Raw genomic sequence first — 16263 nt, forward strand, 5'->3', positions numbered from 1 at the left:
GAAGTTGCACATATTCTTCCTATCTTGTCCCTACCTCCTGTGTCCTTTCCCCACAGTACTGAAGTTTGGATTGTAAGCTCCGTAGAGCAGGTGGTTCTGCCCTTTTCTTCTGTTACTTTTCCAGTCAAAAACAATGACAACCTATATAACAATCCATATTGTTTTGTGCTTTAGCTGTGATGCCTCTGACACCAATTGCTTGAGCTGGTAGGAAGCCAAAATGTTCATAACCTGCTCAGGGAACGAAGCTATTCTCATAATTTGCAGTTTGCAGTTCAGCTTCTGTGAGGAAAGGAAAATAGTTTGAGATTAAAGCCCCACTGAAAAATCTTTCTGGCATAGGCAGAGGACAGCAAAATGGTACCCAAGGGAGGGAAGAGTCCAGAGGCAAGGTGGCTGAAGAAGAGATACAATTTCACAGTAAACAGTAGACTACTGAGACAATGAGCTTATCACTACAGTAGTGGGACTTGTCAACCTTCAGTAGGCAATGACAAGGACTAGAAGCAATGTGTTCATGGAGGGATGGACTGAATTCACACACAGGCACCACCAGGGCTGGACATGGGGTACAGGTCTGGGGCTCTGGGAGGGCCCCCAAATGCGGGTTCTGGCAGGTGGTGGCTCTGGTAAAAGGAAGTGCAGTAGCACCCCACAGCATGCCATTTGAAAGGAAATAGTTTTTTTCTTGTTTAACTTTGATTAGCAGCAAGCTGAATCAATCAGATGCTGCCGTGGGGGAAGAACATGTCCAATGAAGGCACAAGAGTGGCAAAAGGCTGTCCCTTCACCACTTCTATGCTAGGGACCCATGTGCTTGGGAACTGCAATTGTCCAGGGAACCCATTTGTGTGGAATGCCTACTTACATACAACTGTGTGCATGTAGGTGCTCCTTTTCATATGTCCAGCTCAATGTGTGGATATTGGGGGCCCTGGGCTGATGTGGTGACACTGGAGGCAGGGCTGACAGAACAAAATCCTGGTCCCTTTCACATGATTATTGTACATGAGATGCATGCATGGAGTTGGAGTGGGCTTCAAGTGCAAGGCACTGAGATATATCCTTCCATAGATTTCAATTGAGCTTGCTTAAGATTGCAGCCTAATATAGTTGAAGGTGTCTGTTTTAGGTGAGGGGCGGGGGAATGCTGCCTTCTGGAACTGCGATCTGGGCAATATTGCCCAGATACCATATTGATGATGTATGTAACAGATTTTTAATTAAATACAGGTGTTGAATGCAAAATGCATTCACTCTGCATTAAGTACTTCACCTTTGTCTATGACGTACAATAATTAAACCATTAATGAGTGTCAATGTTCAATCTAAAAAGGTGGATCTTAGACTGTGATAGTAGAAGCATTTCTTCCAGCATCAGATTAAGTCTTTTTTTAAATTATTAAAGAAAAACGTATTGGTCTGACTAGACATATAAAATGAGTCAAAGAGGTAGGACTAAATGATAAATTATGAGAAAAGATTTTAATTTAAAATAATGACCATTTCACTTATGCTTGAAAGTGTAACAACCCCCCTCCCGTGCTAAATGAACTGTCATTTGTGACTATTACTCCAAAAAATATTGTAAATTTATTAAAGTCTGTTCAAAGCAGTGAGCAAATCTAGATTCTATTAAAATGCTATGTTCTCTTGAACGAAAAAAATAAAACAGATCTTCTAAAACACAGTGGGGCTGGATCTACACGAAAACAGAAAGAGATGCACATTCTGGCATTATCTGGATTTTCATGAAATCGGCTTTGGTCCATCAGGGACACAAAACAAGAAAAATGGAGTATACTGTATCTAAAACCCTGCTTTTCATAGGTCACACAACGCTTGAAATCCCCATACTTCTGGGTTGGGTGGAGTAGAACTGAATGTCATCAACCCGGTAGGTTCTGCTCAGTGAATGAGAGAGGCTTGTTCCCTGCCTTGCCCATGCTCCCCTTCTGGAACCGCTGAATTCACCCCCCTTAGTTTAACCCCATGCCTCTCCTCTCTCATCCACAGTTTGGAATTGTAAAAGATTAAAAGTTGAATGAGAAAAACAAGCTGCAAACTATGAGAGAGTTAAATTCCCTGCTGTGGTTTCTTGACCGACTGAAAGAGCGCTCCTGCACTTTGATGAATAGAAAACGGAAGCTATAGAGAGAACAGCAGTCTGGCTCCTCACCCCTTTCCTCCTTGCCGCCCCTGCTGGCTACACTTCCTGGGGAAAATGAATGAAAGGCTTCCTGGGTGGAGAGACGAGCAAACTTCTGCGCTACTCTGAGGGTGTGGCACAGCACGATTGCTTGACTGGGGAAATGAATGAATCAGAGGCTTCTGTCTGTGAATGGATGCAGTAAACTGCTGCCTTAGTCTGAAGAGGCGAGCCTGTGTCCGAAAGTGCCCTGGGTGCCCTGCTGGGTCACTGCTGGGTTACAGAAACACCATGCCCAGGATTTAATGTGGGGGGACCGAGCACACTGCGGCAGAACCACTTGGAAGCTGCTTTAAGGAAAAAAGATGCACTAAAAGGACTTTCCAGTGGGAAGCAGTGGAGTGGCTGCAGATTTGCAACAACGTTATGTGTCACAAACGACCCTAATGTGCTCTCTCTCTCCACATTAAATCAACAGTGTGTATTGGCTCTGGGTTTTTTTTTTAAAGTGAAGACTATCAAGAAGGTAACTTCCCATGCTCCTGGCACGTTAAACTGTGGCAGTTTGAGGAGCTGGCTAAGAGGTGACTTTGGAAATGCAAATCCTTCCCCCACCCCCAGTACTGTTCCTGCTATGCATGGCCCACATGGCCCCATGCCCACTGTCATCTGTGGGCCATATCACACACTCTCCACTCTGGATATATGTATACTCAGGGGACATTCACAGATGTAGCATGTTGTGCAGGTCAAAAGAGTATAAGAAGAGCCATACTGGATCAGACAAAGGGTCCATCTAGTTTGGTATTCCGTTCACACAGTGGCCAACCAGCTGCCTGTGGGAAACGCACAAGTAGAACATGAGTGCTATAGCACTCATTGGTGTATACATCTCTCTGTGCATACATCTGATTTCTATTATCCTTCTATCTTGAAATCAATCAATCAATCAATCAATCAGTCTGGGATGGAAGGATAGGAAGAATCAGGTGTATGGATTTGTCTGACATTGCACATTATATCAGTGATATGGTAGGGGATGAACACATGCACCTCATAGGATTTCTGGAATGCGCAGTGCCTGCTTCAGCCCTTTGATATGGATGGGCAATCTTGTGGGGGATGAGCATGTGGTAGTACTGCTAGCATTTCATTGCTGGGGAAGGATGTGTAATAGATACCATACTGATCCCGCTTCAAAACTGCCATCTGAACATAAGCATATTTTTCCCCTGTCTCTTGTTGTCTTTGATCCAGAGCCACATTCTTTCACCTCAGAATGAGGCCCAAGGCAATTTGTGACTGCTTGCTGAAAGAAGTCTAATACCATTTCCTATTCTGTTTGGATCATAGGCACAGTCAGTAATAAATGCAATTTTCATACTCTTGTAAAAACAAAGAATGATTCTGAAAGCTTCCAAAAGTTACCTGAGATGAGGTTTTGGTGAGTCTTTGGGGAAGAGAGTTTCATAGATGTGACACTCCTGTTAAGAAATCTTTGCTGTCTAAACTTTGAACATAGAGGGCTGGTTCAGATGTAATAGCAAACCATAGTTTAGCAGCTTCCCCATCCTCCTTTGATGTAGCTGTGACAAGCCTTTTGGAAGCTTTGCTTCTGTGTTAGATTAACCACAGCTTGCCATGTCATCCAAATCCAACCAATTTGTGGTTAATCTTAACTATGGTGTGTTGAAACATGCCAATTTCAAGGCATAGATTAAGAAGCTGTCTTGTCTTAACAAATCATCCTTGACGTTAACCACAGTTTAGAGTTTGGACCTAACACTAAACTGGGCTTAATCTAAAATGGAAGTGGAAGCTTCCAATCTCCTCATGGCCATGGCAGAGACAGAGAAAAGTGGGAGAGCAAGAGCCTGACAGTCATAGTAGCTCATCCTTATAATGCAAGGTTTTCTGTAGGGGTGGGTAACTTGTGGCCCTCCAGATGTTTTGACCTACAGCTGCCATCATATGACCCTTACCATTGGCTATGCTGGCTAGGGCTGATGGAAGTTGTAGGCCGAAACATCTGAAGGGCCACAAGTTGTCCAGCTCTGGTTTAGCGTTACTTGTGAACTAGGTCAGAGGGCCTAGTTGGGCCCCTTCTGGCCATAGAGAGAAAAATGCAGAGGAGCACCTCCATAGAATGTTCTTCTTGTATGCTTAATGCATTATAACTTCTTCATCTGTTCTGTGCCAATCACCAACTGTGTGAGCAGAGAACATACCTGGCTATTCTTGGCAAGCAGCATGCTGTGCTCTAGACTTCTGCTGCATTGTCTGCCCTGAAAAAGAGCAGAAAGATGCTATCAATGGGGGACTGGGGAGCAGTGGCCTCTCTCATGCATGTAAGTGAGGTACAAGAGGAAATGAGGTAAGAAGCCCCCACCACTCTGCTCTTTGGATGTGGACCAGCCTGGATAATTCTGATCCTGAATAATTTATTCATAATTGCAGCACCACATTTAAATGCAACACACAAGAGTTGCAGTCCTGCATGCAGTTTCTGTAGGCAAACGATGTACAAGATGACAGCCAAAGTGTGTTGCAAAATGCCACTGTAAGTGCAAATCACAAAAAGATAATATACCGAGACTCAGCTCAATCCTGTGCTTTTTGTTCCAAGATGTAATGAAAGCAAACAAAATATCTACCATAAGTCTATCTTGGGCACATGTGATGTGAGTTGGCAGCCTGCCACAGAGTAGTTAATCATTCTTCAGTTGAAGGAGCAGTAAATTCCCCCCACCTCACTTTTAAAGCCAGCAATATACTTGCAGTAAAATATTTAGAAAGCATCATCTTGACAGGTCTAGATGAGACACATGGCAAAGGCAACATCTATGGCTGTTCTTAACAGCTCATTTTCACACCTTCTGCCACTGAGGACCTGGACTAAGAATCTGTATCTTATTCCATTGATTGTCACTTATTGCCCCCAGTCTGGGACTTTGTTATAGCGGTAATCACATCTCAGTGATTATTCGGGACAAAGTCTTCTGGCCTCATCTTAACCATCGCCCTACCTCATGTCTTTTATTATTGTAGGTCTTTTTTTAATTGTTATTTATTAAAGCTGATTCTCTGCTTATTTACTCATTCAGCGGCCTGGTTTGAACATCAAAACAACCTATTTTAAAAAAACACACACCCTGGATTGTTGTGAATGCTGTAAGCAGGAGTGGCTAAACAACCCAGGGGCACTCTGTCTCTGGAGCTGTTTAGCATGACGTGCAGCCCAGGAACTCTGGCTTGTTGGTGGAGAAACAAGCCAGAGTGGGAATCCAGAACTGCAGGGGAGGCTCTTCTCTAAGTACCTTCAACACACTATGGGTTAACAAGAGAGAGGGTCTTCTCTGTTGTAGTGGCCTGATGGAGGAACACCTTCCCCAGACAGGTGAGACTGGCATCGACACTGCAGTCTTTCCACTGCCAGCTTAACACTTTTCTATTTGGGGATTTTAAGCCGAGTTAGTATGTCCTGCTGTAATTGCTTCTTCTCAATTGTTTTATGATGATTGCATTTTATTGTTTTTATTGTATGGTGTAGTTTGCCTGACTATTTGTGTTCATGCTTATTGTATGGCATACTGGTATCTGCAAGGATGAAGGGTGGGTTAGAAATACTTTAAATAAATACATAAAATCATGGGGAACTATGGTTTGTTTAAAATCAGAAGCAAAACTGATTTCCTCTTTGTGAGTATGAAAGAGAAGGAGACGAAAAGGGGAGGATATGAGACAAGGGCTCACACTGGCTCATTCACCTAGAGCAGGAGAGAGCAACTTGTGGCCTTCCAGATGTTTTTGCTGACAACTCTCTCACCTGGAACCAGGGGTTTCTCCTAATAAACCCCCACAGTTCATTTTCAGGAACTAATGAGTGTGTGCATTTATAACATGGCACCAGTTTCTTCAACAGAGAGCAATGACGATTCTGTACAAACTCAATCAGCAGTACTACAGGGCCTTTTCAGTTAATGGATATTAGCCAAAGCTGATTGCCATTATTTTTATTCTATTTCAGGAAAGGAAATAACAGCTGAAACCTTCATGGAGAAACTGGATAATGGTGCTTTGCTCTGTCGGCTGGCTGAGACGTTACAGGAGAAATTTAAAGAAAACTGCATTGAGGTCAACAAGTTTGGGAAGGTAAATGTTGCTTCAACCATAATGGTCAGAAGTCTGTTCTTTAGACTAGCCTTCAGCCACAGTGACCCACATCAGATGTCTGCCTTTACTCTGCATCTTTCTCCTTCTTTCTCTCCATCTGCAACACCTTTGTGAGGTCAACAATCCAGTTGCAAGTCATGATCCAGTAGCTGAAAAACAATATCACAGAGACTCAGATAGAGATTTGTTGCTGTGTTATCCTTCCCTTTCAAAGTGAGACATCTTTTATTGATGACTGCAGAGCTGAGCCAAAACTTTCAGGATTTTATGTAGTGTCAAAAATGTCTCCTTTTAGGTGTTTTTGACACTGTTCATGAAAATGTTCACCAAATATTGCCTTATACACCAAATACTGCTTTATACTGATTCAGACCATGGGTCTGCTCTGACTAGTGGCATTTCTCTAAGGAGTCAGACAAAGGCCTTTCCAGCCCTCCCCCATGAGATCCTTTTAAAGTAGAAACCCAAAGACTATATTGTCCCATTCACTGCATGATAAGTTATGACTAGGCCAAGAAGTAGCAACAATCAGGGGGATATGGTGCTGAGACAGAAACAGTAATGATCAGGTGAATCAATGGTATCGGAGTGAGGTTTTTTTTTAAAGTGAATATTTACATTAACTGAAGTGTCTCCTCTGAAAGGGCTAGTAGTTTCTGCCTCATTCTTGAAACTATAGAATATTTGCTGCAGCCTTAATTTTTGCTGTTGGTTTATTTGTATCTTACTCTGATAATGGGTGAATTTCTATGGCCTTTGGTCATAGAAATAAATCAGAAAATAAAGGGAGTTGAGGGATTATCCAGGGAAGCCCACCCTCAGTGACTTAATGCAGGGGTGGGGATTGGATTTTGTTGACTCCAACTCTCATCAGCCCCAGACAGCATGGCCAATGGTCAGGGTTGATGAGAGTTGTTGTCCATCAACATATGGAGGGCCACAAGTTCCACATCCCTGGTTTAAGGACTCCTTGGACCTTGCTTTTAATTTGTTCTGTGCTAGAATATGTCATATAAGAATGATAGGTTTGCATTTCCCTTTTGTGCATGTGGAGTTCTTTGGATTTTGAGGAGTTGTTTTTCCTTCTCAGAGTAATGTTGGAGTCATGTGAATGAGATTAGAAAACCTCATTCAAAAGCTATGCAGTCTGTGTGCATGTGTGTGTGTGTACATTATTTCGCGTTCTGTAGCATAAGAATGCAAAGAAATGGCCGCGTAATGGCTTTATGTCGTTGCCAACAGTTATGGAGGCATTTTTTTCTTTCACACTGTAATTCCCTGTGTAGAAGTCTCAAGAAGTAGACTCCATAACTGGAAAATGTGAGCCTTGGTGCCAAGGAACGTTATATGAGAATGCGAGTGCATGAAATTTAGCATAGTAAGGATTCCATAATATTCCCCTGGACCATTACTCTTTGCTGTACTCATAATGTATGTGCTACCATGGAGCCACGAGGCTGCATAGGAATTGAGAAGCATAACATGGCTTTCATCCAGCTGCTACCTTGAAGATGGCTTTTGTGGCAGGCAGCTGGGCCTCTTAGACACAGCTGCTATTAAAATAGATAAACCACTCTGGATTCATATATATGTATGTAGGTGCCGGCTGATAAAAAAGTGAAACAGCTGCCAGAGGAGCTGTGCTGGAGACAACAGCCAGGCTGCCGCTGAGTGAGGGGGAGGCAGACAGCGTAGGAGGAGGCGAGAGAGAGAGAGAGAGAGAGAAAGAGAGAGAGAGGAAGAAAGAAAGAAAGAAAGAAAGAAAGAAAGAAAAGAAAAGGGGGGAAATTACAAGTTAGGTACCTTCATAAACTGACAGAGTAAGGACCTGTGTTCTTTGAAAGGGCAAACTTCCCCTCAGAATACATTGTCAGCCATTGGCTTGATTTTATGTCCACAAATGAATTAACACATTATCGTTGTACCTCTTAAATGCAGCTTTGAAAAGTAATAGGAGCTCTCTGTGTTTGTTGTAGTGCCAAGTCACACATCTTGGGATGTGTTTTAATAATTTATTATGCATCCATTGAATCTCTGATGGGAATCCACTCTTGGTTGAGGAACTGGTTCAGACAGAGGGGCAAGAAATAGAGAGCAGGTTTTATTTAACCAACTGGGGTCAATCAAGATGGCGGATCCCCCCATACCTCTTATGATGTGATGTGGTATAAAACTGAAAGTGTGAGAAGCAGAGCTTGGAAAAAGAGATACAAAATTGTACTCGGTTTTCTGCAACAATCACTAATTTAGGGTTCTGCCACTGTCAGTGAAGCCATCAGTTCTCTAATTTGTTATTTTAGCTAGCTGAAATCAGAATAAGGAACAGCAGCATGCTTTTGTGGCTAGAGGTATATCAGTCAATGTGAATCAGTGCACTTGGTGCCATGAAACTCCTCCATCTGAAAGCACAGAGGGATAATCCAAATACCTCAGGGGTGTGACGTAGTTCTCATAGGGCTAGTGGTTAGCAAGTATGGTAGTGAATCACTATATCTGACACCTGAATACTTGTGTCCGGAAGCAATGGCTTGGGCCAGTGTACCTGAAGGATCATTTTTTATATATACCTGCTGTACCCTAAAATCATCTTTAGCAAATGAGGGGTGGGTGGGTGGCTACTAAGGAGAGGGCCTTTTAAGTGGTGGCATTCCGACTGTGGAATGCCCTTCCCAGAGAGGCTCACCTGGCACCCACATTGTTGTCTTTTCTTAGTCTTTTTTCCCAAATGTGTTATTGTATTTTTAGTTCTTTACAAAGTTGCTGGCTTTTACCCTGGTTTATACTTATTTTGTTGTAAAGGTTTTATAGTGTTTCATCATGTTATTTTCTGGTCTTTTTGTGAACTGCCAAGAAAGCTTTGGCTCTTGGGTGGTATAGAAATATAATACACAAATGAACAAACAAACAAAACTCAGGTTTATACCATTTCTATACTGCCCAATATGCAAAGCTCTTTGGGAGGTTCACAACAGTTAAAACCACAAAATACAACATGATAAAACATCATCATCATCATCATCATTTACATTTCTATACCGCCCAATAGCCAAAGCTCTCTGGGCGGTTTACAAAGATAAAAACATTAAAAATACAATATACAGAGATTAAAAGCCATTTACATAAAAAAACAGACAATATACACAAAATAAACATATATCTAAAACAACTTCAAACAACAATCTTAAAAGCAAACAACCATAACCATAAGACATTCCAGGATTGATTAAAACTTATCATATGCTGCCGAATGCCTGGGAGAAGAGAAAGGTCTTAACCTAGCACTGAAAAGATAACAGTGTTGGCACCAGGCAGGCCTCGCCATTCCATAATTTGGGGGCCACCACTGGGAAGGCCCTCTCCCTTGTCACCGTCTTCCGAGCTTCCCTTGGTGTAGGCAGCCATGTGAGGGCCTTAGATGTTGAACGTAGTATATGTGTAGGTTCATGTCGGGAGAGGTGCTCCGTCAGGTATTGTGGTCCCAAGCCGTGTAAGGCTTTATAGGTTAAACCAGCACCTTGAATCGGGCTCGGAAACATACAGGCAGTCAGTTGAAATGGGCCAGAGTCGGCCTTATATGTTTGGACCTTCTGGTCCCCGATATCAATCTTGCCAACACATTTTGCATGAGCTGCAGCTTCTGAACCATCTTCACAGGCAGCCCCATGTAGAGTGCATTGCAGTAATATAACTTGGAGATTACGAGAGCATAGAAAACTGAAGCCAGGTTATTTCTGTCAAGATAGGGGCATAGCTGGCCCACTAACCAAAGGTGGTAGAAGGCACTCCATGCCACTGAGGCCACCTGAGCCTCAAGTGATAAAGATGGCTCAAGGAGAACCCCCAAGCTACAAACCTGCTCCTTCAGGGGGAGCAACCCCATCCAGAACAGGTTGAGCACCCTCCATCCGGTCAGAAGAACCACCCACCAACAGCATCTCAGTCTTGCCTGGATTGAGTTTCAGTTTATTCACCCTCATCCAGTCCGTTGTTGCAGCCAGGCACTGATTTAGCACATCCGCAGTGTCACCTGAAGAAGATGAATAGGAGAAACAGAGCTGCGTGTAGTCAGTATACTGATGACAACGCACGCCAAAACTCTGGATGACTGCACTTAACAGTTTCATGTGGATGTTAAATAGCATGGGGGACAAGACTGACCCCTGTGGCACCCCATACAGGAGAATCCACGGGGCCAAGCGATATTCCCCAAGCACCACCTCCTGGAGCTGACCATCCAAGTAGGAGTGAAACCACTGCAATGCAGTGCCTCCCACTCCCAGCTTAGACAGCTGTCCCAGAAGGATACCATGGTTGATGCCAAGAGATCAAGGTGAATCAACAAGGTCACACTCCCCCTGTCTCTCTCCCGACATAGGTCATCAAACAGGGCGACCAAGGCTGTTTCCATGCCAAAACCTGGCCTGAAGCCCGACTGAAAAGGATCTAGATAATCGGTCTCATCCAAGAGTGTCTGGAGCTGGTTGGCAACCACTTGCTCAAGAATCTTGCCCAGGAAAGGAACATTTACCACTGGCCTAAAATTACTAAGATTTTCTGGGTCCAGGGAGGGTTTCTTTAGGAGTAGTCTCACTACTGCTTCTTTGAGGCGGCCCAGGACCACCCCCTCTCACAAGGAGGCATTAATCACCTCCCCGGCACAGCCAGCTGTTCCTTCCCTGCCAGTTTTTTAAAGCCAAGGCAAGGACCCAGTACAGAAGTGGTTGCACGAACCTGTCCAAACACCTTGTCAATGTACTCGAGATGCACCAACTGAAACTCATCCAGAAGAACGGGACAAGGCTGCGCTCTGGATACCTCACCAGATTCACCTGCTATAACACGGGAGTCTAAGTCGTGGTGGATGCAAGAGCTCTTATCCTGGAAGTGCCTAGCAAATGCATTACAGCGGGCCTCAGAATGATCTTCCATGTCCTTAGGGCCGGCATGTAATAGTCCCTGGATGACTCTGAAAAGGTCCGCTGGGCGGCAGACAGAAGATTCAATAGAGGCAGCAAGATGATGTTTTTTTGCCGCCCGCACTGCCCTAAATATACTTTACTATGAGCAGATGCCAGCATTTGATTGCATCCACTAGGAGTTCTTCTCCATCTGTACTCAAGCCATCTCCTATTTTGTTTCATCGCTCTCAGCAATGGGGTATACCATGGAACAGTTTGAGCTCTACTCAGGAGAGGGTGCTCAGGAGCAATCATGTCAGACACCTGGGTTGTCAACCACATTCCATAGATCAACCAGGGTTTCGACAGAGAACCCGCCATATCAACCAGAAACCTCCCCAGAGTCCTCTGGAAACCATCCGGATCCATTAGCCTCTGGGAGCAGACCACCTTAATAGGTCCCCCACCATTGCAGAGGGGGAAAGCTGCTGTGTAAGTCAAAACCTCAGCAAGTAATGATCTGACCATGACAAGGGGACTGATGCAAAGTCCCCCACCTTCAGACCACCATCTCCATGTCCAGTTCAGAAAACCAAGTCTAGAGTATGCCCCGCTACATGCGTCGGGCTGATGACATGTTGGGACAGTCCCATGGTCATCATGGAGACCATGAAATCCTGAGCTGCCCCGGACAAGGTGTTCTTAGTGCGAATGTTGACATCCCCCAGAACCAACAGTCTGGGGAATTGCAACAGCTCACCAGAGACCACCTCCGTCAGCTCAGGTAGGGAATCTGTTGAGCAGCGGGGTGGGCAGTACACCAACAGAGTCCACAATTTGTCCCGCAGGCCAAACACAAGGCGCAAACACTCCAGACCAGTAGTCACATGGACAGGGAGCCTGCAGAGGGAGATGCAATTCCTATAGACCACAGCAACTCCCACTCCCTGACCCTCAGGTCTTCCCTGATGCTGAACCAAGTACCCAGGTGGGCAGAGCTGGGAGAAATTAACTCCTCTCTGCTCACCCACCCAGGTTTCGGTTATACATGCCAGATCAGCCACCTCATTCACTATAAAGTCATGGATGAGGGAGGTCTTATTTTGTATCGATCTTGCATTTAAAAGCAGCAACCAGAGACCCGAGGGCAGGCAACCACCATGCCTGCGGCTGCGGGGAGGGCCAGAACATGGCACAGCCATTAACTGTCTGGGCTGTGTTCCCCTAAACTGGCTAGCCCTCCTCCCAACACCTCCCAAATGTAACAGTTTACCATAACATAGTTCTAAAAGTTTAAAACTACTGTTTAGAACCAAAATTAAAAATAAAAACCAAAATAAAACCTAGCAGCAGTGCAAAGATTTAAAATACAGTAACATATTTTAAAACAACAAAAACTGAAGGGCTAAAATGCCTGGGAGAATAAGAAGGTTTTCACCTGGAGCCAAAAAGACCACAACGTAGCAGGCAAGCATCTCTGGGGAGCTCGTTCCACAACCAGGGTGCCACAACAGAAAAGGCCCTCTTCTTAGTAGCCACTCATCTCACTTCCTTTGGTGGAAGTCCCTGGAGAAGGACCTCTGAACATGATCTTAGGGTACAGGCAGGTATATATGGGAGGAGACTATCCTTCAGGTAACCAGGCCTCAGGCCATTTAGGGCTTTGAATGTTAACACCAGTACTTTAAATCAGGCCTGGAAATGGACTGGCAGCCAGTGCAGATGGAAAAGTACTGGCATAATATGATCACATTGGCCAGTCCCTGTTAACAATCTCACTGCCCTATTTTGGACCAGCTGAACTTTCTGGACCATTTTCAACAGCAACCCCACATACAGTGCATTGCAGTAATCCAGATGAAAGGCTCCCAGACCATGGATAACTGTTGCTAGGCTCTCTTTATCCAGATAGGATCATAGTTGGTATATCAGCCTAAGCACCCCCAAAATATGAACCTTATCTTTTAGGGGGAGTGCAACCTCCTCTAGAACAGGTTGAATATCACTTATCAGGACAGAAGAACCATCCACTAACAGTAGCCCATCTTGTCTGGATTGAGTCTCAATTTATTGCCCCTCATCCAGATTATTCATGTGCCCAGGCACTCATTCAGAACACCCATTGCCTCATCTGGATTTGATGAAAAGGAGAGATGGTGATAGATATGTCATCTGCATATTGGTGATACCTTTGGACAACCTATCCCAGCAATTCCATGTAGATGTTGAACAGCATGGGGGATAAAATATGGGCACCCCACAGCATAACTGCCAAGGGATCATCCCCCAGCACCACCTTCTGGAACTGGCTATCAAAGTAGCAGAATCAGTGCAATGCAGTGCCTCCAACTCCCAGCCCAGACAGCCTATCCAGAAGGATACCATGATCAATGGTATCAAAAGCCGCTAAGAAGTCCAAGAGAATCAACAGGGTCACACTCCCCATCTGTCTCTTGGCAAAGGTCATCTCACAGGGCAACCAAGGCAGTTTCAGTTCTAAAACAGTCCTGAGATAATCAGTTTCATTCAAGAGTGCCTGGAATTGGCTGGCAACCACCCACTCAAACACCTTGCTCAGGAAAGGGATGTTACCATTGGCCTATAGGTGTTAACATCCTCCAGGTCCATGGTTCTGCATGGTTGTGGAACATTTACTTCCTGCATTGCCTTTTGACATAAGTTGGCTAGATCATGTGGTAAGTAGCTATGCTGCTGCCACATCACTTTTGACGCTGGCATTGTTGATCTGGGTACTTACTAGAGCTGTGTACAAATGACCTCTTGAAATTCTCCACCTTGCTTATGGGTAGAGAAATTTGGGAGACAAATTCACCAAATTTCTCCAGCAGGAGGAGAAATTCTCAACAGTTCTTCCCAGGTAGGGCTCCGCATTGGCAGGACTTGTAGCACAGCTATTTTTTTTGGGGGGGGAAGGGTTTTGGGGGGTCTTTGTGCTGCAACAGCATCAACTGTCTTGGGAGGCCAGCCCACAGTTTGCATCCACAGCAATGCAGGTGGGGGTAGTGTTGTGTCCAGCTTCAGGGATGAGGTGGAGTTAGTGCTCTGCCAAAATCTGTCCTCCAGTTTCTTGAAAGTTTTCTTCCCCCATGAAGGAGGCTTCCATTGTTGTGCCTCATTCAGGATGTTTTATAATTTATGTCTGTGGTGTTTTCGAGCTTACCTAACAACAGCTAGCCTCCCAGGCTGCCTGCATCTCCTGATCTGAAAAAGCCCTATGGGAGGAATTACATCATGGCGCCTTAAACTGGGCTTTAATTGAAGTGTAGGAACCTGAGGAGGCTACAGGTGGCCAGAGAGACAATTGTACAATGAAAAGCAGGGCACTCGGGCTCACTCCTCAGCCACCTCCTAAGTAAGCTAAGCCCAAGAAACCCAAACCCAACCCATGAGAATTTCTCTGAAATTTCTTCACCATTGAATTTCTTTTCAAAAGCAATTTCTCTTCTCTCAAATGGAATGAGAATGGTAAAAAGAAAAAATGTGGGAGAAATTTTCGGCACAGCACTAGTACTTACCATGCAATCTGGACAATCGTGTGGCAGTGTGTAGCCACAAACCATTTCAGTAGCAAGCCAACTATGTACCTGAGGTGATGTTTTGATTGGCCTTTATTTTTTTCAAATGCTGGAAGCAAGCTTGAGATGTAAGCGTTCGGAACAAAAAATATAAACAGACATTAGGTAGTTATATGTTTCTCTAATGAAGTGTGCTGTTTTCAGAGAGAATAAACACCATTTTTGGATAGACAATATTTTTACTATATTTCAGAGTTAATGTTAATTAGATTTCAAGGTCACTTCAGACAAAGCAGTGAAAATGTGTGTTGCCTTTGAGAATATCACAGCTAAAAGGCATTATATTCCCTTGAAAATAAACCCCAAATAGTAGTAATTATATTAGCACAATGTAGGATTGATACCTTTCTTCCCCTTATTTTGGGTTCCTGTGCCTTTTAACAGCACGGCAGGGAGAAATTCAACCTGTTGAGCTTTTCTCAGCATGACATATGATAAATTACTGCCTGCTGTGCAACTATTAAAGGTGTAGTAGCCCTGTCAGGAAAAAACAACGATGTGGCAATTTTAGCGGAATCAAAAATTAGTTTTGCAAAAGTGAAAATCATGGTGCTGATGTTGCCTAGGGGTCAGCGGACCTTGTATTTTACCCACTTAGAACAAAATGTTATTTCACAAACTTGTGGAGGGCTTTAACGACACTCGTATTTCACATTCACAGTGATTCATTTGGAGTGACTAATGCTATAAGGGCCATTCAGCGTCAGCGAGAAGATGAGCACCATCTGGCACTTAGTGTGGTCCTATATGGCTTTATCTCCAATTGCACAGGAGAGAGAAAAAAAAGACTTCCTTTGCATCTTTCCTCTCTTGCTGACAAGCTTTCAGAGGCCATAGGAGCATAGGGGTGCATCATTATCCCCTTCTCAAACTGATGGAATGCAAGAGACGATACTGGCCCTGTCAAAATCAATTTGAACACTGCTGTCTCCATATTATAAAGCACTGAGAATAGTTCCCAGGGAGGCAGGAATATGCAAAGTCGCTGATACCAAGACTATAAAGGGCCCTATTGTGAACAATCTGGGATAGCAACTGGGGAACTGGGAGTTCATATTAGGGGCATTAAATTTTCGCAGGTCATGTGGTTTACATTTGGTTTTGCCTGCAGAACTGCCTGGAGCTGCTTCTCTGGATAGGCATTAAGAAATACTTTGCAAATACAAAAGACGTTGTTAGTATGTCCATGAAGATTTCTGTTTCTTTATGTCAGTGGTTTCCCAGGTTTTCATTCTAGGCAGAACAATATCTTTTTGTCTTAACTTACAGTTAGTTTTTTGTTCCATCTCTTGACTGGGAAGCACCACTCCTCAATCCTTTTTTTCATACAATCCAAACATGTTGACTCATGTAAGTCTTCTGAAACATCTGGTGTGTTCCAAACGAGAGTTTGAAAATCACTGCCCTATGCCTGTACTGCTTTTATATTTGGCCAATCTGTGCATTA

At 44.0% G+C, this 16263-nt stretch overlaps 1 protein-coding gene across 2 annotated transcripts in view; it reads left to right on the top strand.

Moving 5' to 3' along the window:
- GAS2 (growth arrest specific 2) overlaps positions 1-16263 on the top strand; it is a 186877-nt gene that overhangs the window by 39144 nt on the left and 131470 nt on the right. For both annotated transcript variants that reach the window (XM_084852401.1, XM_084852410.1), the window contains exon 3: positions 6177-6301. In XM_084852401.1, the coding sequence (XP_084708527.1) occupies positions 6177-6301 (125 nt within the window). The remainder of the gene's footprint in view (positions 1-6176; positions 6302-16263) is intronic.

This window comes from Heloderma suspectum, chromosome 1 (genome assembly GCF_057233095.1).
Source record: "Heloderma suspectum isolate Gila_16-S chromosome 1, 16-S_ref, whole genome shotgun sequence".
NCBI classification, from domain to species: Eukaryota; Metazoa; Chordata; class Lepidosauria; order Squamata; family Helodermatidae; genus Heloderma; species Heloderma suspectum.